We start from the raw sequence: 20829 nt of genomic DNA, 5'->3' as shown, positions 1-20829 counted from the left end.
TATATTTATTTACTTATATATTTTCGTTGAGATTTTACACTCGTTTTAAAATGGCCTCTAATTATATAATTTTTAAATTGCTGATATAAGTCTGAGCGTATCTAACTAAATTAATCAATCACAGTTCCTGTCGTTCCAAAACGGCGCCGTTGCGTGTGATTTTACGATGGTCAACTCGAAAACCCTATAATATGAAATAAGAAGGAAAGAATTGGCCTTTCACACTATTCCTTCCTCTGTTTCGCTTCCTTCCCCTACAGAGAGATTCACGCCTCAACCCCCCTACCAACTTCCTTTCTCCTCCTTCGGGTTTCGATTCTTCTCCTCCTTCGGATTGCGTTTCTCAATTGGAGTCTCGGTGATCGAAATTGAATGTCGAAATCATCAGCCCTTTAGACTTTTTCAAAGTATGTACCTTTACGGTGATTGCGATCGTTTATTCTGATTTTAGAAGATTTTAGAGAGTGAAAGTTGAGGTCTTTGCGATGGATTCGGCGATTGAAATCAGTTCAGACAGTGATGTTGAGATACAAGAAACTAGAACCAATCTTCCTCAAGGTTCTGTTTTTTTTTTCTCACCTATCCTTTGTTACTTGTTTCTCACTTTATGGTGATGTGTGTGTGTTTTTTACCTCGCAGGCTCTACGCTTAGACCTCACTTTGTTAGGGGGGCGTCTTTAAATGCAAATGGTCTCACAAGAGTGGGACTTCCACTACCCTCTTCACGCAATGGCTTTGAAGCCAAGCCACTGACTAATGGGTACATTGGATCTTCTCAACAGGATGTTAAAAGGGTTCTTCCACCTTCTCTTACTCGGCCTCCTATGCCGTTGAGGCCTGATATCGTCGGTACGAGTAATGGCAACGGGAGTCAGCTTCGTGGGGTTTATGGTGCTACTCCAGCTGTGTCAGCTCCAGGAAACAACGGTAACTTTGGTGGTGGTTATGGTGGGTTCCATGATGGGATGGGTATGGGCATGGGGCGTGTCATTAATGGGGATAGGTTGTTTCCTCCGTCTGGGGCGCATGGAGCAGGTGCTTCTACCTCGCATTTCAATGGTGGAAGTGATCCGTTGCATAGGAATGGCATGGGTGAGGATAGGAGTTCGGAGAATGACGAGAGGCTCATCTATCAGGCTGCACTTCAGGTTTTTATCATTATCCCAGCATTTGCCTTGTGTAGCTCCTGTACTAGTTCTCCTTTTGGTGGGTTTAATACTATGTCTATCTGCAATACACTTCTCTCTTTCACCAGCTCTTTGGTCATTGGGTTTAGGCTTGTTCCTTTCTGGTTAGTTATATATCAGAGAGATCAATATATTTCTTACGGTTCAGATGTCTTAAGATGTGTACAAGTCTTTTTATCTTCCCTTTTGAGAATCATTAGCATCGTCACTTTTGTAGCATTCATCTCTTGATTCATATTGTTCATCATGATTATAGTTTCCATATCTAAGAGTTTGGTGTTCTTGCATAATATCACTGTATGTGTAGTAAGTGCTTTTTGTTATAAACAAGTGAGTACTTCCTGCAGAATCTGAATCAACCCAAGTCCGAGGTCGATTTACCTGACGGTCTTCTTTCAGTTCCTCTTATGAAGCATCAGGTACTCATGTTTCTTGTTCATCTTTCAGTATCTGTTTGGATTGGGCTTGCAATACTAAAGCACTGTTGTTTCTCAGAAAATTGCATTGGCATGGATGTTTCAGAAGGAAACTAGAAGTGCGCCTTGTCTGGGAGGGATATTAGCTGATGATCAGGTTACTTTTAGTCGTAATCCTTTACCGCTAAACTATTACGTTTCACTATGTTTCCCTCTCATTCAATTTGGTTTACTGTGCAGGGCCTTGGTAAAACAATCTCAACAATTGCTCTTATCCTAAAACAAATGCACGAGGCAAAATCAAAGTCTGAGAATTCAAGCAATCAAGTGGCTGAAGCATTGGATCTGGATGCTGATGATGAATCAGAGAATCCATTTGTGAAACAAGAGTCGAAGGCTATAAGTGTTAATGGCAGTTTTGGCATGAAGAAAGCCAGGGAAGAAGAAGCCAGTACTTCAACAAGGAAATTTAATGGGAAAAGACCAGCAGCTGGCACTTTAATTGTTTGTCCAGCCAGTGTTGTTCGGCAGTGGGCAAGAGAACTCGATGAGAAGGTTACTGAAGAAGCCAAGCTTTCTGTTCTAATCTACCACGGTGGTAACAGGACCAAAGATCCTACTGAGCTAGCAAAGTATGATGTGGTGATGACAACTTACGCTATCGTCTCAAATGAAGTTCCAAAGAAAGCCCTGAAGGATGACGATGAGAATGATGAAAAATATGCCGATAATCATGGTCTGGCCTCTGGCTTCTCCATGAGTAAGAAACGCAAAGAAGTGTTGGGTGCTCCTAAAAAGAGTAAGAAACGAGGCAAGAAAAACGCTGACGAGTCTGACCCTGACTGTGGTGCTCTAGCAAAGGTTGGGTGGTTAAGAGTTGTCCTAGACGAAGCTCAGACGATTAAGAACCATAGAACCCAGGTGGCAAGAGCTTGTTGTGGTCTTCGAGCCAAAAGGAGATGGTGTTTGTCTGGAACACCGATTCAAAACACGATAGATGATTTGTATAGCTATTTCAGGTTTCTGAGGTATGATCCATATGCCGTGTACAAGTCATTCTACAGCACAATTAAGGTTCCAATTTCCAGAAATTCCCAAATTGGTTACAAGAAGCTTCAAGCTATTTTGAAGGCTATAATGCTGCGCCGTACCAAAGGTACTTTGACTCTCTCATTAATTTTTTTAAGTTGATAAAATTGGTGTCTGGTGATGGTCTTTGACTTCATCACAGTGTTCTATTTATATCTGTTGAGAGTTTCTATTAATTATCTTCTGATCTACGATCTAGGAACATTGCTTGATGGTCAGCCTATAATTAATCTACCACCGAAGACAATTAATTTGAGCAAGGTAGACTTTTCGGTAGAGGAGCGGTCTTTTTACACGAAGCTTGAATCCGATTCACGTTCTCAGTTCAAGGTGCTCTTTCTAACAGTTCATCCTTTGTTTATAGCTGTGGTCTGCACAATTTTGTAGTAACTAGCAACTCGATGATATTTTTCTTCTCTCTGCAGGCGTATGCTGATGCAGGAACTTTGAATCAAAACTATGCGAACATTCTTCTCATGCTTTTACGGTTACGTCAAGCCTGTGACCATCCCCAACTTGTGAAAGGATTCAGCTCAGATTCTGTAGGAAAAGAATCAGAAAAAGCTGCTAAAAAACTTTCTAGGGAGGTTTGTGTTAGCTTGCTGAATCGATTAGAATCCTCTCCCATCTGCCGTGCCTGCAACGTAAGTGCATAAATGATGTGGATCTAGATATCTTCAGGTTCTCACCATCTGATTACCTCATTCTGTTATTTTGCAGGATCCACCAGAAGCTCCTGTTATTACTCTGTGTGGCCATATATTCTGCTATCAGTGTGTATCAGAATACATCACAGGGGATGAGAACTCGTGCCCTGTATGCAGAGAACAGCTTGCGCCTGATGTTGTTTTCTCCAAGTCTACTCTTCGAAGCTGTGCCGCTGATGATATTGGTTGTAGTTCTTCCTCACATGCTAAAGGTCTTAACAAAGCAGCTTTTCAGAATGGCGAGTTCAGCTCGTCAAAAATCAAAACTGTCTTAGATATTCTGCAGTCGCTTTCTAACCAAGGAAGAGGTCCAAACTCAACTCAGAACGGTGGAATGCCTTCTTCCTCGCTGCCATATGACGTCGATGATGACGATGATGTGACCATTATAGAGCAAACGAGTGTGCCTTCAACTCCTCCTTGCAACCAAGCGCCAGTGAAAACGATCATCTTTTCTCAGTGGACTAGTATGCTTGACGTGCTCGAGTTCTCTCTAAATGAAAAGACTATAGAGTTCAGAAGATTAGATGGTACAATGAGTCTAGCTGCTAGAGACAGAGCTGTCAAAGAATTCAGCAACGATCCAGATGTAAGTCGATCTTTCCAAACTTTCTAAACTTGATTTCTCCTACGCAATTGAGTATATGTTATGTTCCCTTCTTTTTATCACAGGTACAAGTGATGATAATGTCATTAAAAGCTGGAAACCTTGGGCTGAATATGGTTGCTGCAAGTCATGTCATTCTTCTTGATCTTTGGTGGAATCCAACTACTGAGGACCAAGCTATTGATCGAGCACATCGTATTGGACAAACTCGACCAGTTACTGTTACTCGTATTACGATTACAAATACTGTTGAGGATAGAATTTTGGCACTCCAGGTATGGTTTCTTTGCTTCTAACTGATACATGTTTCCCCTCAGTTTCTCATTCCTGGTTCTTTGATTATTTTTTGTATCATCAGGAAGAGAAAAGAGCAATGGTTGCATCTGCCTTTGGTGAAGACCATGGTGGAGGCTCTGCAACTCGACTAACAGTAGATGATCTCAAATATCTTTTCATGGTGTAGACAAGTTTGGTTTAGCGTATTTCTAAATCTCCGGTTTACCAAGTTTCACTTCCAGAGTTTTGATCATGAAGAAACCTTTGAGCTGCATTTTATGTTCTTCAGGTTCACAGATTGGAATTGAGCAAATTTGTAAATAACTCTTTCTTTTTCATAGTTATATACATCAGACTACCCTTTGGAGAAAGTGCATGTGTTCTCATTGTAATCTAAATATACACCAACTTAGTTTCATTCATACATAACAGAATCATATCCTGAAAGAAGGTCAAACTTATTCTTTGCAACAGTTTTTAGTTCTGAGATCATGATTTAATAATTGTAGACAGTTCTAAAAATTGGGTCTAAACAAAATGATTTTTCCAGAATGGCTATTTAAAAAATCGTTTTAGACACTTAAAAAACTGCCTGGCTTCTGATAAGCAATAATCCTAAAGAGCCTAATCAAGCCTATAGATATTTAGAACACATTGATTGTATAGGAAACTATTGAAGATCATGAAATGAACAGAACATAAATGTTTTTATCATCCGATCAAAAGGCATATATGCAGAGGCAGTTAAAAACATTGGCCAAAGTCACATCATGAAACAACTAAGATTGTGTCTCTATGTATAACAAAAGAAAGTGACTCTCTGATCATAAACAAAAGAGAACACACAAGTGTTTATATCATTCATCTTCTTTCATTTCCTGCATCTCCAAGCTGATACCGAGTATAGAGGTCTATCTTGCCAGCAAATCACTGCACACCCACTCTCTTCTTTGATCATATACCCATCAAAACCATACCCTTGAAGCAACCTCCTAGCCTGCAACATTGCAAAATAGCTAAGAGGAACATTCCCAAAACCAGCCAAATCAATCCTCTGGCTCCACTTCTCTAGCTTCTCATGCCTTTCCCTTCTCTCAGATCCCTCGCACGCTATGATGTTCTTGATCTCCTCTCCGAAAAACATCTTCTCCACTTTGATCCTATCTTGACAAGTCCTTGGAACTTTTGCTTCCAAGCAATCAAACAATGCTGCGTAGGTGTAGAGTGATTCCAATAGTCTCTCCATCAGTGTGGACCCGTTGTGGTCTGAGTCTTGCTCAGTGACCACCATGATCTTTGGAGACAAACCCCACATTGCATTGAGGAATCTATCAACCCTTACTGAGCTAGGTAGAGGCAAAGATGAAGCCGAGTCGCCGCTCAGGCTGCATCCATTCTTTCTCAAGATATCATCATCAGAGGCCAAGAAGTTATGCAACTGAAGAACCGAGCTGACGGCCAAGGCCTCTCCTGTCTTAACGCGCAACTGGTCTATGTTCAAAGACTCTAAACTACTCACAACGGGATTAAACTGAAACGGGATGTCGAGCTTCTCCGCTTCCTCAGTGAGTCTATGAGCCATTTGATCAAGCACTTCCTTGTGGCGATGAACACAAGTGATCCTCAAATGCGGTGGACCTTCAGGCCTAGAGTTAAAATCTTGAATCAAAGCAAGCCACTGAGCAGGCTCTGAAGCATCGAGATCAATCACGTGAACCATCTTCTCTCCTTCCATAGCCTCGAGTATAGCTCGGTTAGTGAGCAGGTAAGACACTTTGAGTATAGGGAACATATCAAAGAACAATCTCCTCACATGAACCTCCTCGGAGACGTTACTGGTCTTTCTCTGAGTTGCGTTGAGCGCCTTGTGGAGACCAGGCCAAGACTTGAGGATCCTGTTAGCTAGCGCTTCGGTGAAGTAAGCTGCGACTCGCTGCATCGTGTCGCCGTCAGGGGAAGAGAGGAGAGAGAGCTGCTCTAGTGCTGCGTTTGCGTTTTGGAGGCTGCCTGAGGCCACGTGGTTGGCGCAGGTTAGCAGGAGGTGGATCAAGTAGAGACCGCGCTCCTCTGGTTTGAGGTCTTTGAAGGGTGATGAGGGAGAAGAGAGGAGAGCTGGTCTTGTGAGTGACATGGTTGAGAAGACTTGGAGTGGTGATGAAGCTACAGAGGATGTTCCATTGTCTTCTTGTAGCATAGCCACAACCATTGAAGGCCAAAAGGTCAATCCTTTTAATGAAAAGTTGGAACTTTGCAACCAGAAGAACCAAACCCAAGATTCGAAATACTTTTAAAGATCCAGAGAATCTGCAGTTTTTAATAAAAAGAGCATAAATGGTTAAAGAACAGAGGAACAAGGGTTTTAAATGTTCTTGATATAGAAAGTACAGATTTTTAAACCTATAGATAGTAATAGAAAGACAACAACTGATTAGAACTGTCTGAATTTGATAAAGAAAAGGAAAGAAACAAGAAACTTACTTGATTTTTGCATCAATGGAAAGAACAAAAAAAACAAATGAATTTAGAAGAAAATGTGAAGGTTTTATATTTCTTTTGTTGGGTGAGTTATACTTCTATCTATGTAATTTGTGGGTAAGAACAAAGAAGTCTCTAGTGGGTTATCTTGTGAGTTATAGCGTGTGTATGTGTGTGGATTGTAACTAAAAAACACTAAAACAGAGGCATTGTTCCTTTTGGTTCTACGTACCAGACAATGCGTGATAGTTGGTTTTGTCTTCTTCCTTGTTGTTTTTTTTGTGTTCTTTTCTTTCTCTTTCGTTTTAAGGAATTAAATAAAAATAGTCAAAGTTTCAATCTCATTGTTAAACTATAGTTATTGTTATGTTCACATTCACATGGTACTAGTTGTACTACATGAATAGTCACACATCTAAGCCCACGTATCAACATTTCTGTCCATTAGAAATTTAGAATCAAACAAGATATTACAAAGAGTAGCCTCACCTGTAATTTTCTTGAAAATAATAAGGTAATTTCCAGATATGTGTTTGATTAGTTCTTGATTTACTTTTGAATCATGGTTCTTGATTTAGAGAAACTAGAAAAGAAGGAAAGTTAGATGAGATTACCCAAAAAGAAAAGAAAGTTAGATGATGCAAGAAGTTCAATGAACCCATTTGTCATTATATCTTTTGGCATTTTCTCATTACATAATTTGAGTTTGGAGCCTCCACTTTTATGGTTTTTGTTTCCACATGAGGTGGATTTGGAATCATGACTGTTTTCCAATTATAAAAACAAAAAATCTTTTGTTTTAGGTAAAAAGGTGTTTTGGAAAAATATGATTCTGATAAGGAACCGTCCAAACACACCTTAACAAAGACAAAGCATAACCCCAAAACCATCTCTTTTGTTTTTGTTGTCTTGTTAAAAAAATATTTATATTTATAAAATTGAGATGATGGCTTGAAGGTTGGTTGTGGGGATTTGTCTGTCTTCTTCTTTGAATGTTCATTGTCTTTTCGTAACTTTTTATTTGTCCGTTTTCTTTGTTTTAAATGCCCACATTTTGTCCTTTTTCTTTGTTTTAAATGCTCACCTTTTGTCATTTTCTTCTATTTCTCTCTCTATTTGTTTTTACTGTAATCAGATTTTAAACTAAACAAAAACATTGACCAAGATTCTCTAGAAAAGAATGACATTAATTTACTGTTAAAAGCTCTGATCTGGAGAATATACTAGTAAAATAGTTTAAAAGGATAAAAGTATAACTAAAGAAATAGTAGTATTTTAGTTTTATTTAATCGTAATTTTGATTAAAAATTATATAATGATAAATTATGTTTATTGTAATATAAGATCTCATAATATGCAAAGATAAACCACGATTTTGTGAAGTTCATACCAATACAAATTCTCTCTTTTTTGGGATCATAAATTGGAAAAGTGGAATCAATTGAAAATAGTAGTATAAATTAATTCTTCTACGTTAGATGATCTGGGTTTCAATTCTCAGAGAAGACGGAATTACGTGAATTAATGAAGAAATATTTTACAAGAGATCTGCATCATGGTGCAAGAAGTACCATCAAACATAAATCTGATAGGGCGGTTCAGGTGATGCAGCCAAACATGAATCTTTATAAGGCATTGTCAGCTGTAGAATCGTCTATAATATTTATCATAGTTTGTATTAGCATAATATATCCGGTGTAAAAAAAAGACAGAAGGATGACCTTTGTGAAAGAAACACGAAAACCTTTTTGTGTATATTGTCAACACATTTTTAAGGAATTTTCAAACAAATAATATTAATACTTTAATACAATTTAGTTATATATCTAAGACGTGCACAAAAAAGGTTATTTATATCTAAGTTTTAATAACAGAATCAAAACTATAACACTCGTGAAAATACAAGTGTTTCTATGGATTTTCATAAGATTCTCAAAAATTCTCATATCAGTATTTATTTTCACTTTTTCTTTTTTCTTTTTTTAATTGGCTCTCATATTGAAATAAAGAAAAAAAAAACAGAAATTACAGAAACAAACAAAGGAAGATATTGTATTCTTTAATATTTTTTGACTGGCTTTCATATTATATTTTCACTCTCTCTTCTTTTTAAAATATTTTTTACTTACAAAAACTTCATGTGAGAGACTTGCAATATAAATGTTCTAAAGACATCAATAATGGTAGATATTTTGAAGATTTCTCATTAATAATTAAAGAATAAAGTAAAAGAAAGAGAAAATGAAAATGAAAAAAAATATCTGGTTCAAAAGACTAGTTGAATTTTATAAGAACATTATTCTACACAAAAAATATTAATTTTGTGTTGAAAAAATAATTTTACCCTTGTCACTTTTTAATCATCAAAGTTTTTCAAATATTAGAATGTGTAGAATTTGTTACCATTGCTGATGGCTACTATACAAAGTTGAATTGGTATATTAAAAAAAAAGGAGTTTTAGGGTAGCTTATTCTATGAAATGAAAAGCGGTACAATAAAATATAATAACTTATTCTAGAAATTTTTTTAATGTAGCTTTATAAATCAGCATAAAAATTGTCTCAACTAATGCATCAAAGAAGCTTCAAATAACCCTGAACCAGTCATCGTCTCTCTTGGCTCGATCAAAGAGAAGTAAGGCAAGAACTGGTTCAAGCAACCGTGGGGAGAACTACAAAGATTTATTGTCCTTAAATGTGTATTTGTTTTGGAGAGACATGGAGAGAAGCCGTTGAATACAGCAACACTGATAAGAATTTTGGAGAAAAACATTAGAAACAGATTTGCTTCAGTTCAGCAAATGGGAGACGCAAAGATGGAGAATGGGCTCAGTTTCTGGTTTTCAACAAGATTAGATGCAAGTTCATAGATGAGTATAGATTAAGAAAAGAGTGAAAAAATTCTTATATATGTAGCATTGTAAATATGTAAACAAAGGGGTTTTTTGGATTGAATAAAATTTAACATTCATTCAAAAAAAAAAAAAATGTGTATTTGTTTTCCTTATACACTCTTATATGAGCTTGAATTTTACTAGAAGTTAAGAGTCCCATTTAGAAACAAGTGGTTTCTTGTTGCATTCCTGATCGTAAACGGCAACAGGAGGGTTCTCGTATGAATTTCGATTGGTTCATACCTGTAATGTTAAGTCAATTCATTTATATAGATGAACAAAACATTCATGTATCAGCAGATTGTAACATACTAGCATTAGAGGGGTTCTGCGGTGAAGAACTACGTGAAATGTTAGGTTCTGAGGCACATCTTTATGGATCAACATTGTGTTGATGTATAAGTAGCATATAGTGTGAAAGACCGAGACTGCAAGAATGTTCCTGAGCTTGGGCATAGTCATGTAATGGAACTCAGAATGATGTTCACTGGATCTATCTATACTCTCCATTTCATCTGTAAATCATACTTTTCATTGATGAAACTGTGAATCTGTACCAGTATACACCTCAGAAACAAAATGGTTTTACAAATTAATGTATTTGATGATCATCTCTTTTCTTCTTCTTCGTCAAACTCATACGTATATTCCTAAAATAACCTCCTTGGGGACAGTTTCAACCATCCAGGGTGGCCTTTGAACGCAAAAAAAAAAACTACATTACTGAATGAAAACAAGGGATATAAAGAATCGGCTAAATAATAATATAAAAGATGGCTCACTTGTTTAGTATGAAATTGAACGTTCCTTGTGACGCACGTCTAAGAAGAGCTTCCCTTGCCTCTACTGCGATCCCTTGAGGCTGCGTCAAGACATCATACTTCAACGTAAACAAACAAACCTTCACATCGATTTTGTAAATATACAGAGAGAGAGAGAGACACCTCTTCTGGAAACCAAACCCCTGGTTGTGTACTTCCTTCAAGCATTGCTACAACAAAAGCCGCAGTTGAAACCCCAACGGCTCTGCAAACTCAAGAGATTAAGATTCTTAAAGACAGCTCTATGCAGGCCTTGTCGCATGCCTATTTACAAGGAGAAGGAGACTCACACGGATAGTTTTTTATGACTATACAACCCAACAGCGACTCGTCCATCCGAGCACTCCAAATCAACCTTCCCAAAGAGGTTAAGATGAGAAACAACGAGTGACTAACCGAAATAAACTTACTGTAAATAGTTTTTTTCCCCTTACCCTCATGGAGACACGCTCTCCAGAAAAGCTATCCGTGGCTCTAACGACAGGGTCGAACAGGTCCACCATTTGTTGGACTTTGGTTCTGTCTCTAAGGACCTCCTAAAGCAAGCATAGCAATTTCATTACATAAAAGATATGATATCAAACTTTTGATTCAAGAAAGGGTTTGAGCATGATACCTGTGGTAAGAGCTTTGTCATGATCTCCATTCCCCAGTTCCAGAAGAAAGGAGAGGTGCCGAATCGAGCACTGACAGTTGGCACTCCTAGAACTTCATGAGTTGACCTTACTTCTGGCAGATTCCTAACCAAAAACAGCCACTGTTCTAAGCAAAAGATGTCAATGCAATGGAGCTTTTTGATATGGGGTGGAGGAAGGACTTACAAAAGATAAACGTCTCTTTTGCGTATGCCTTTTCCAAAATCAACGTTTATCATTCCACTGTAGGGTTTTAGTTTCACCTTCTCTCCTGATCAAAGTCCCCACAATATAAGATTCACAGTAGAATAGAGAGATATGATTTAACTAAAGTTCTATAAACACTTGCCTTGTTTATATGCGGTAACTTCCTCACCAAGAAGTAGAAAACTCGTTGCTAATATTGTAGGACCTGCACCACCAGTTCCTGCTGTATAATAGGAGAATCTGACATTGCATCATGGATGGGACAAGTAGAAGAAGTCAGATTCTACTAAAACAAAAATATTTTTTTTGCAATAATAATAAACATCTGAGGAAGTTACTTGTGTTACCTCAATTTCTCTGGCTTCCCTTTGTCTTCACTTCTTGCTGCAGCGACCATTTCTGCCGCCATCACTATGAAGGAAATTAAATAAGCTTTGCATTAATGAAACTGTAACTCAAATATAAAAGCAAGAGGGACTTGTGATCAGATGTAGCCACCATTGCTAACTCCTGGATATATTCCAGCTGTTGTAATCGCCGGGACATTGGCAGCAAGGGCCTCTGCCTGAAGAGATTTAGCGCGGAAAGCGTAGCTTGTGTCATCACAAACATCTATATAAGCAGTCTGTTGCAGACATGAACCAAAAATAAAAATAACAAATAAATCTGTAAGTTTCATCGAACTCATTCAGACATACAAGGAAAGATTCTGTGACATAGACAATGTTTTTTTACCTTATCCTCACCTTGGTCTTTATGGCAGCTTCAAGAACAGTACACTTAGGAGCTTGCTGGAAAGGTCCAGCAGCATGAACTACAAGATCAACGTCTGCAAGAACAAGACAAAACATAAAACCTAATTAACATTGTCTAATTCATCAACAGTGTAAATGTAATCCTAGAATCCCTCTATAGACAACTAGAATGTTATCTCGAATGCAGGAAGATAAACAGAAACACAGATAAATAAACAAAAGTAAGATTTAACATGGTTCACCAAATTGGCTATGTCCATGGACCTGAACACAACATATATATAGGGATTATTCAGAATCAAATCCAATAAAAGGTGACTAAACTGAAAACCGCAGCCCATCAAAATCCCTATCTATTTCTTGTACCCAATCATATAAGATTCAAGGCATATCAACATACTAACAAGTCCAATTGTCCAAATTCACATCAAAATTCAAGCATATAGACAAAACTGATATGTATTTAGTGAAGTGAAAACCCCAAGTTAGACACTAAACTTGTCTAAATTCATTAACAATGTCAATTTCAAGCATATAGACAAAACTGATACGTACTTAGTGAAGTGAAAACCCCAAGATAGACACTAAACTTTTCTAAATTCATTACCAGATTCAATTTCAGACATACAGACAAAAATTGATATGCATTTGGTGTAGTGAAAACACTTAGATAAATCCTAAAATTGTCTAAATTCATTACCATTGTCAACTGCAAGCATCTAGACAAAACTGATGTGTTTGGTGAAGCGAACCAAACCTTTTAAACTTGTCTGAAGCATATTAGCGTCATTGATATCCACTTTACAAAACTCAGAGTTCTCTCCCAGCTTAGCCACCATTGCTTCACCTTTCTCTCTGTTCCGTCCAGCGACGACGATCTTAAGCTTGGGACAGAGCCTAGAGAGAGCAACAGCCGTAGACCCGCCGACCCGACCCGTTCCGCCCAGCACCAAGACCCGGTAGTTCCTCGTAGGATCCGCGAGCTTGACATCCGGAACGACGCCGTCGTATTTCGTTTCGTTTGAGGAAGATGCTCGTACCGTCGTCGCTCTGTATGGATGATGAAGGGGAAGAACTCGCGCCATCATCTCTCTCCTCGCCTGGTTCCACTCATCACTCAATCTCGTTAGCAAGTTTTATCGAAGGCGGTGACGTGGCAACCGTCTGGTGATTGATGACGTGTCGAAACCTCAGCGGGATAAATGAATCACGCCTTGTGAGCCAGTGAAATACATGGGCTTTATGGGCCACGTTAGTAAATTATACGGCCTAATAAATAAATGGGGTTTTAAAGAAGAACTGGATATTGTCAATTAAACGAAGAATGGGCCTTACAAATTATAGATGTTTCCTTTTTTCTTTTTTTATTAATATTTTAAATACCGGACCGGCCGTTGAACCGTGAGTCATTTTTCTAACGGGTTTCAGGTTGCGTTGAAAATCAGATTTGAATCAAAATGGTAAATGTGACTGGTCAAACTCGTTAAAACCAGTCTATATGAATCTGTTTAATTTTGCTAACAAAAAAACTCGTCAAAACCGGTGATCCGATTCAATATTAGAATCTAATTTTTTCAGTTCAATAAAAACCGGTGAGTCTGTTTAATTTTTTCAAAAAAATCATATTATTTTAATATATATCAAAATAAATTAGTTTTTATTTTATTTTATTTTTTAGAGTTTTCATTTTTTTTATATGATTTTTAGATTCTGGAAATGACATAAAGTCTTATAACAATATTTATAGTTATACATATATAGTTATTTAATTTAAAACTAAATTAAAATTTTGAAATCTGGTTAAACCGGTTGGACCGGTTTGACTATTGAAACAGTTACAATGTCGAGTTAATATCTGGTTTTCAAAAAATTGATTAAAATTTTATCATTTTTCTTTGAAATATTCCATAAGATCTAAATATAATTGTTCTGTTGTGATTCTGGAACTCATTTCTTTTGTTTTTCAAAATAGGAAAAACAATTAGAAAAAAAATGAAAAAATTGATAAAATAAAACCGATCCTTTCAACTAGTGAGCACTCAAAATAAAAAAAAAAGATCATTGATCCTCTTCTCCGAGGCACGCATTGTGGACAGCTCGTATCTGTGCCAAAATGTCGGTAATAATTTCAAATAGGCCTGATGTGAAATTAAATTAATAAGCTTGTTGGAAAAAAACGGTAGTATTCAAGTCGACACGGGAAGGCGAAGCGAGTGTTCCGTCAGCGTATGGTAAGCATGTGACGTGTCATGTCACGTGACCACAAACATGTCCGAAACCGAGACCAAAACGCGGAGAACCTCTAGGCTTCGGAGGTAGACCCCAAAGAAGGGTCAAACTGGTAAATATTAAGAAACCTGTGGGTCCTACTGTTGAGTGGCAGTGAGCTGTCAAACTGGGGACTAGCGCTTTTCTTCTACTTCCTCTTCTTCTCTTTTTCTCTTGGGGTTAAACGGCAACGTGTGTTTTCATGGACTCTGACGCTGTTTGTCCCTCCTTCACCATTGTAAGATATTTTAAAATTTCCCAACTATATACTTTTTTTTCCTCTAAAAATGATGAAAAAACTATAATGTAAAATCAAAATTGCCAGCTGCTATGCGGCTGTTCGCCACATTCATACACCAAACCAAAAGGACATTCGGTACTATTGATTATTGAAGTATCAATACTCCCTTTAATTTATCTAATAATGTATTTTTGTTTTTGAAATCCCACAGATTTCAAAATAAAATTAGCTAAAATAGTTAAACTATGTATAATAATGAATGTTTAAATTAAATTTGTGACTTGTTATTTTCATGATAAATGAATATTGTTTAGACTAATTGAATAAAATTGATGTTAAGTTGAAAAAGAAATATATTTGACGTTTTGGTTCTCAATGTTTAAAAATATATCCTTGCTGTTTATGAGTAATGAATTAAATTAATGTATTTTGTAAACTTATAAGAGATCACTTAATTTATTTTACTTTTAGGTTGGGGGTTGCTCATCATTTTCTAGAAACGTTAACAATGCTTCCGCCGATTAGTTTACAAACGACGATCAACCGTTATGTGAATTAATTAACTAATTTAAATAAACAACTACGAAATTGCGCACAATAATGGATGGCTGCCACAAAATAATAGTGCCAATGGAAAAATCACATAAAATTGTCAAGTTGGTACTGCTACAAAAAAAGGAAAGAAATTTAGAAAACTACAAATTCGGCCACGAGTCATTATCAGTAATGTTTGCTCAAAAGGAGGAGAGATTATTAGTATTTACTGATTAATTATTTGATGGTTAGAACTAATATTAGTTGGTCAAGAGGGATTCCCAACGGCAGCAAAAAGTAGCACGCCGTTGAAATTATATTCAATGAAGAGTCTTATTAAAATCGACCGGTCAAAGGTCAACCGGGGGTCACTACTCTCTTTACTTTTTTTATTTTTTTATTTTATCTTTTAAAAATGACGAGAGAATTTGAATGCAAGTAGTTACGTTTGGTATTTGTAACTCAGCTTAGAGTGCCATTAAAGGAAAAGAGTAAAGACTATTGAGAACGGAGGTGATCATGAATTTTGATTTTGTTATGATTTTTATTCAGTCTGAAAATTAAAAATCCGTAACATATACGAAAAAACAAATATAAACTAAATGACTTTCTGCGGCAGGCAATAGTATAATATCATTTAAATACGTTTACGGTAAATAAATTTTGTATATATTTAAATTTACAATAATTTTGATAAACTAAATTTGTTGATAAAAAATCGATAGAAATTTTTTGATTGGCTGATAATTGAATAATAATATTAGATTTTATTTCATTATATTAATCATCTTGACACATGTATTTTATAATTGTGGAAGAGTAAAAATTATAAAAAAAACTACTATATAAGCTTTTTAGATCAAAATTTAAAATATTATGATTATAATATTTTTAAAATGTGTATATCTAATCTGATCTAACACATATGCATAAATAAAATTATTATTTTTGACAAGTAGTATGCTATTTAGTAAAATATTTATAGAACAATATTTTTTTACTAAATTTAACTTTATTTATGCGAATGATATCAAATATCCATTTTAATGTTGATTTTACTGGATATTCGAATATATTAAAATAAATACAAATAGAAATATTGATCTAATCTCACAAAACTTTTAAAAATTCGGATATTTGTTTTTCACCGACCTCCAATTAAAAATAGAAAACAATCAATATTTCATTTTTCTTATAGCAACACATAGTTTCCCTATGTTTGTTCATTTTTGGTTAGCACACGAAAATAAGAACATTATATATTCGTAATTTTTTGCTACAAAAATGGGAATTTAATTTGGGAGAAAAAAAAACGAAACCGTCGAGTCGACATCCAAAAAGACGAGAAGGTAATATGTAACTACGCGAATATATATTTTATACATTTGTGTTGTGTGTATATATAGGGTGTAACTGGTTATTCATAGAAGGAATATTATGAATTAAAGGAATGATTATTTTTGGAATAAGAAAAAATGGAATGATAGATTAAATGGAATAAAAACTGAAAATATTTTTGGAATGGCTTTCCACTCATTCACGAAGGATTATGATCCTGAATAAAAGGAACAACATTTACAAAGGATTTACTTTTTTGTTCCATTCCAAAAATGGAATATATGGAATTGTTTTTAAAAAGTTTTCATGGTAACTGGTAAACATTTTATGGAAACATGTGGAATGACCCATTCCAAAGAGTTTTATTCCACAAAATAGCATTCCAGTTACACCCATATTGATTCATCAATTCGCTTTCCAGCCCCTTCTCTCTCTCCTTCTGCCTTTTCCATAAATCTCTCTCTTTATATTTCTCGACAGTATCACCGACCGGCAAGAAAACTCGAGTTCGAAATCGTGACAGTTAGTTTAATGGTGTAGAGGAGTAACAGCTAAGCGAGAAAAGACGGTTCTGTCTGCTGGAAAGGCGGTAATAGAAGTTTCTCGAGAGAGAGACAAGAACATTAAAAAAGTCGTTGATGATGTTGAAACGGAGTCGTTTCGTTTTGTCTGATCGGTGGTACTCACTGCTCAACTCATAGGTACTCTCTTAGGTTTAAGAGAAGGATAAGAAAGAAAAAAAAGAGCTTGTTAGGTTGGCGTTGTGATGGGGAAAGTCGCGGTTGCGTTTGCGGCGGCTGCGGTTGTTGCCGCTTGTTCTGTGGCGGCGGTGATGGTGAGGAGGAGAGTGAAGAGTCGGAGGAAGTGGAGGAGTGTGGTTGAGATATTGAAGGAGCTGGAGGAGGGTTGTGATACTCCGGTGGGGAGGTTGAGGCAAGTGGTGGATGCTATGGCCGTGGAGATGCACGCTGGATTGGCTTCTGAAGGAGGCTCTAAGCTTAAAATGCTCCTCACTTTCGTCCATGAGTTGCCTAAAGGGTAATAATGCTTTTCTTTTATTGTAATCTACATTGAATCCGTGTCCCTTAAGTTTGATGGATATTAGTGGAGTGGAATGCTTTGTTGCTTGATTGATTCATAAAGTACACTGTCTTTTGCTCAAGAATCTGAGTGATGAGGTCATTATTGTTCTTGGTGGCTCTAAAGGGTCTCGCCTTTGAGCTTTAGTTGGAGCCAAGGAATTAAACAAGTGTCAGTGGGTACCATTTTTAGCAGGCACAGATCCTTTGATTCTGTTCTCTCTTTTTTTTTTGTCTATTGTGAAGTTTACATCTATTATAAAAGCTTGAAGGAGTTTTCCTTTTTTCGCTCTCTTATCTCTTAACCTTTTCTTTGGTATCTTGTTCCTATCCACTAGATTGCTACTGTTCAAAGGAAAAAAATGTACTAGTTTCTTCATATTGTAGCACTTGATTCTCTCTTTAGTGTTGCATGCAGCTCTTTTTTAAATTTTCCTAAGGCATTCATTGACAAAGCTTCCACAATTTATCTTCATTTGAGTCTGATAATGTAACTAAGTGCGCATTGGGAGATGTATTTCAATTTGTTTGGTTTGTAGTTGGTTAGCTTACATCATGCCTGCTTATTCCTATATTTACTACATTCAATTGTAGCATTTGTGTGTAGGATATGCACTGACTGATTTTATTTCAGGACGGAGAAAGGAACTTATTATGCACTACACCTTGGAGGCACTTACTTTAGGATTTTGAGAGTCCTTCTAGGTGGTGAAAGGTCATATCTAGATGTTCAAGATGTTGAACGACATCCCATACCTTCACATTTGATGAATAGCACCAGCGAGGTGACTCTTTATTTCTTTTTATTTCTCACCAGTCCTTGCTTGCTATTATATAATGTAAGTGCTTAATTTAGTGTATGTTATTCACATGATTGCAGGTTCTTTTTAACTTTCTCGCCTTTTCCTTGGAAAGATTCATCGAAAAAGAAGGAGACGGGTCTAGTTCACAAGGTGTTAAAAGGGAACTTGCATTTACGTTTTCGTTTCCTGTCAAGCATAGCTCTATATCTTCAGGAGTTCTAATCAAATGGACCAAAGGTTTTGAGATTAGTGAAATGGTTAGTAAAATGATACTCTTATAGTACTTAAATTTCTCTGCAACTCATGGCTTGGTTTGTAGATATTGTCTCTTAGTCATTCACATAGTTATTCAACAGTTACTAACTTGATTGTGTATCTGATATCCTGAAAGCACTATTGACTTAACAGGAGTAGATGACCTTGACCTTAATCATTAGCTGTGTTATTATTATTTTGTGACATTGTAATCGATTTCTTGGCATTTTGTGGGAGTTGACATTTTGCAGAGAAAAGTTATTTTATCAACTAACGTACAAATCCTTATCGTTATAGGTTGGGAAAGACATAGCTGAATGTCTACAAGTAGCGCTGAACAGAAGAGGCCTTGATATGCATGTTGCGGTTCTTGTAAGTGCTTCGTCACCACATTTTGGAGGCCTTAGCTGAACTTTAGAAAAATATCATGAAACAATTCTTAGTTCTTCATGGAGTTTTCTTATTTTTTGAGCAGGTGAATGATACTGTCGGAGCCTTGTCACTTGGATATTATCATGACCCAGATACAGTTGTTGCGGTTGTATTTGGAACAGGTAGTAATGCATGTTACTTGGAACGAACTGATGCCATAATCAAGTCTCAGGGTCTGCTTACAACTTCAGGAAGCATGGTACTAAAAATTAACTCATGGTCTCTTCTAAGAAACCATTTATCATACTTTAAGATCCCAGAGTGTAAAAAATTTCGTTCATTCTTATGTTTCAGGTAGTCAATATGGAGTGGGGTAATTTTTGGTCCTCACACCTGCCAAGGACTTCATATGACATTGACTTGGATGCAGAGAGTTCAAATTCAAACGAAATGGTAATCTTTGCTTAACTTCCTTTTTTCTTCTATCTGGTATTGCATCATGAATAAGCATCAAGATCTTTTGGGTTTCTTTTTATACAGGGATTTGAGAAGATGTTATCAGGAATGTATCTGGGTGACATTGTTCGAAGAGTTATTCTTCGCATGTCACAAGAATCTGATATCTTTGGACCCTCCTCTTCTTTGTTATCTGAGCCTTACGCTCTTAGGTACATTTCCTCTCTATCGCTTGCTAAATTTTTGAATTGTTGTCTAATAATTTGATGCTTGATCTCACATCGTGTATCTTCTAACTATCTAATTAGCAGTTTGTTACTTGATTATAACTGTATCTACTTTAATCTCTCAGAACAAACTCAGTCTCAGCCATGCATGAAGATGATACACCTGAGCTGCAGGAAGTAACAAGAATCTTGAAAGACTTGGGGGTAACTATATAATCTCACCATCATAAAACTTGTTATAGAACTTGATGAAGCTCAACTTGCATGTAAAACGAACAAACAGGTATCAGAAGTACCATTGAAGGTGAGAAAACTCGTGGTGAAAGTATGCGACGTGGTGACAAGAAGAGCGGGGAGGCTAGCAGCAGCGGGGATTGCAGGGATCTTGAAGAAGATAGGCAGAGATGGAAGCGGAGGTATCACGAGCGGGAGAAGCAGAAGCGAAATCCAAATGCAGAAGAGAACAGTTGTTGCAGTAGAAGGAGGTTTGTACATGAACTACTCCATGTTTAGAGAATACATGGACGAAGCTCTGGTCGAGATTTTAGGAGAAGAAGTGAGTCAATACGTAGTCGTTAAAGCCATGGAAGATGGTTCTAGCATTGGCTCTGCTCTTCTCGTTGCCTCGTTGCAGTCATGATGAATATAGTCATCGTTCCTATTATTGTTTATAGAATTGGTTTCTGCGTCTATGTGTGTAAATGTATTTATTCAATATTTGTTTGTTGTTAATTATTATTGTTATATAGACGCATAGAACATAGCTTCTGTGTAAATGTTTAGGAATGTATTATCTATTCTTTGTTTCTTATATGCTTATCATGTGTATGGGAAAATAGGCAATGGTTCCTCTAAAAAGTCTTTTAGACTATGTAAAGAGGTGAGGATGATAAATGGAAGTTATACTTCTATTTCCTTTTTTATTTATTTTCTTTTGATTTTTAGTGACCAAAACTACTAAAGAAAATCGTCATAGGCTGCTGCAAACTTGGAATTAATGAGCTTACAGGAGAAAAAAGATAAATTTAAACATTTAGAATGAGTTAGGAAATTTAATCGAATTCTGATTTTAAATCTGGCAATTCTTTGTCATAAGAGTTCTCTCTTTTATTAAATCTCTTCAGATTTGATGAGTAAGGAAAACTCCTTCATGGCTTTGGTCAATAATATGGGTTGCAGGGTTGGTG

The 20829-nt window shown here is 36.5% G+C and overlaps 4 protein-coding genes across 5 annotated transcripts; 2 read left to right on the top strand and 2 right to left on the bottom strand.

The window, feature by feature from the left end:
- Positions 1 to 229: 229 nt before the first annotated feature.
- LOC106405798 (helicase-like transcription factor CHR28) lies at positions 230 to 4774 on the top strand. The gene is made up of 10 exons (XM_048781843.1): positions 230 to 558; positions 640 to 1148; positions 1535 to 1606; positions 1683 to 1760; positions 1844 to 2759; positions 2892 to 3022; positions 3118 to 3336; positions 3413 to 3988; positions 4072 to 4281; positions 4365 to 4774. Exons 1-10 carry the CDS (start codon positions 486 to 488, stop codon positions 4467 to 4469), a joined length of 2889 nt encoding a protein of 962 aa, XP_048637800.1. The 5' UTR covers positions 230 to 485; the 3' UTR covers positions 4470 to 4774.
- A 271-nt stretch (positions 4775 to 5045) lies between these two features.
- Positions 5046 to 6971, bottom strand: LOC125610102 (scarecrow-like protein 3). The gene is made up of 2 exons (XM_048781844.1): positions 6761 to 6971; positions 5046 to 6586 (listed from the first exon to the last, which is right to left on the bottom strand). Exon 2 carries the CDS (start codon positions 6486 to 6488, stop codon positions 5154 to 5156), a length of 1335 nt encoding a protein of 444 aa, XP_048637801.1. The 5' UTR covers positions 6489 to 6586; positions 6761 to 6971; the 3' UTR covers positions 5046 to 5153.
- A 3189-nt stretch (positions 6972 to 10160) lies between these two features.
- Positions 10161 to 13195, bottom strand: LOC125610101. The gene is made up of 12 exons (XM_048781842.1): positions 12827 to 13195; positions 12061 to 12143; positions 11813 to 11939; positions 11662 to 11725; positions 11457 to 11554; positions 11294 to 11378; positions 11089 to 11212; positions 10907 to 11008; positions 10763 to 10827; positions 10596 to 10677; positions 10434 to 10513; positions 10161 to 10345 (listed from the first exon to the last, which is right to left on the bottom strand). The coding sequence occupies exons 1-12, from the start codon at positions 13155 to 13157 to the stop codon at positions 10288 to 10290; spliced, it is 1299 nt and encodes a 432-aa protein (XP_048637799.1). The 5' UTR covers positions 13158 to 13195; the 3' UTR covers positions 10161 to 10287.
- A 3655-nt stretch (positions 13196 to 16850) lies between these two features.
- LOC125575126 (hexokinase-3) lies at positions 16851 to 20582 on the top strand. Of its 2 annotated transcripts, none has more exons than XM_048781840.1 (9): positions 16851 to 17488; positions 18164 to 18314; positions 18410 to 18589; positions 18885 to 18959; positions 19063 to 19218; positions 19314 to 19412; positions 19500 to 19627; positions 19768 to 19846; positions 19926 to 20582. In XM_048781840.1, the coding sequence occupies exons 1-9, from the start codon at positions 17217 to 17219 to the stop codon at positions 20280 to 20282; spliced, it is 1497 nt and encodes a 498-aa protein (XP_048637797.1). In that variant the 5' UTR covers positions 16851 to 17216; the 3' UTR covers positions 20283 to 20582. The 2 variants fall into 2 exon arrangements, with proteins under 2 accessions (XP_048637797.1, XP_048637798.1); XM_048781841.1 differs by lacking the exon at positions 16851 to 17488 and adding an exon at positions 17875 to 17893.
- The last annotated feature ends 247 nt before the right edge of the window (positions 20583 to 20829 follow it).

This window comes from Brassica napus, chromosome A6 (genome assembly GCF_020379485.1).
Source record: "Brassica napus cultivar Da-Ae chromosome A6, Da-Ae, whole genome shotgun sequence".
Classification (NCBI taxonomy): domain Eukaryota; kingdom Viridiplantae; phylum Streptophyta; class Magnoliopsida; order Brassicales; family Brassicaceae; genus Brassica; species Brassica napus.
Note: the sequence above shows the minus strand (reverse complement) of the source record. Positions and strands in the feature narration are given on the sequence as shown.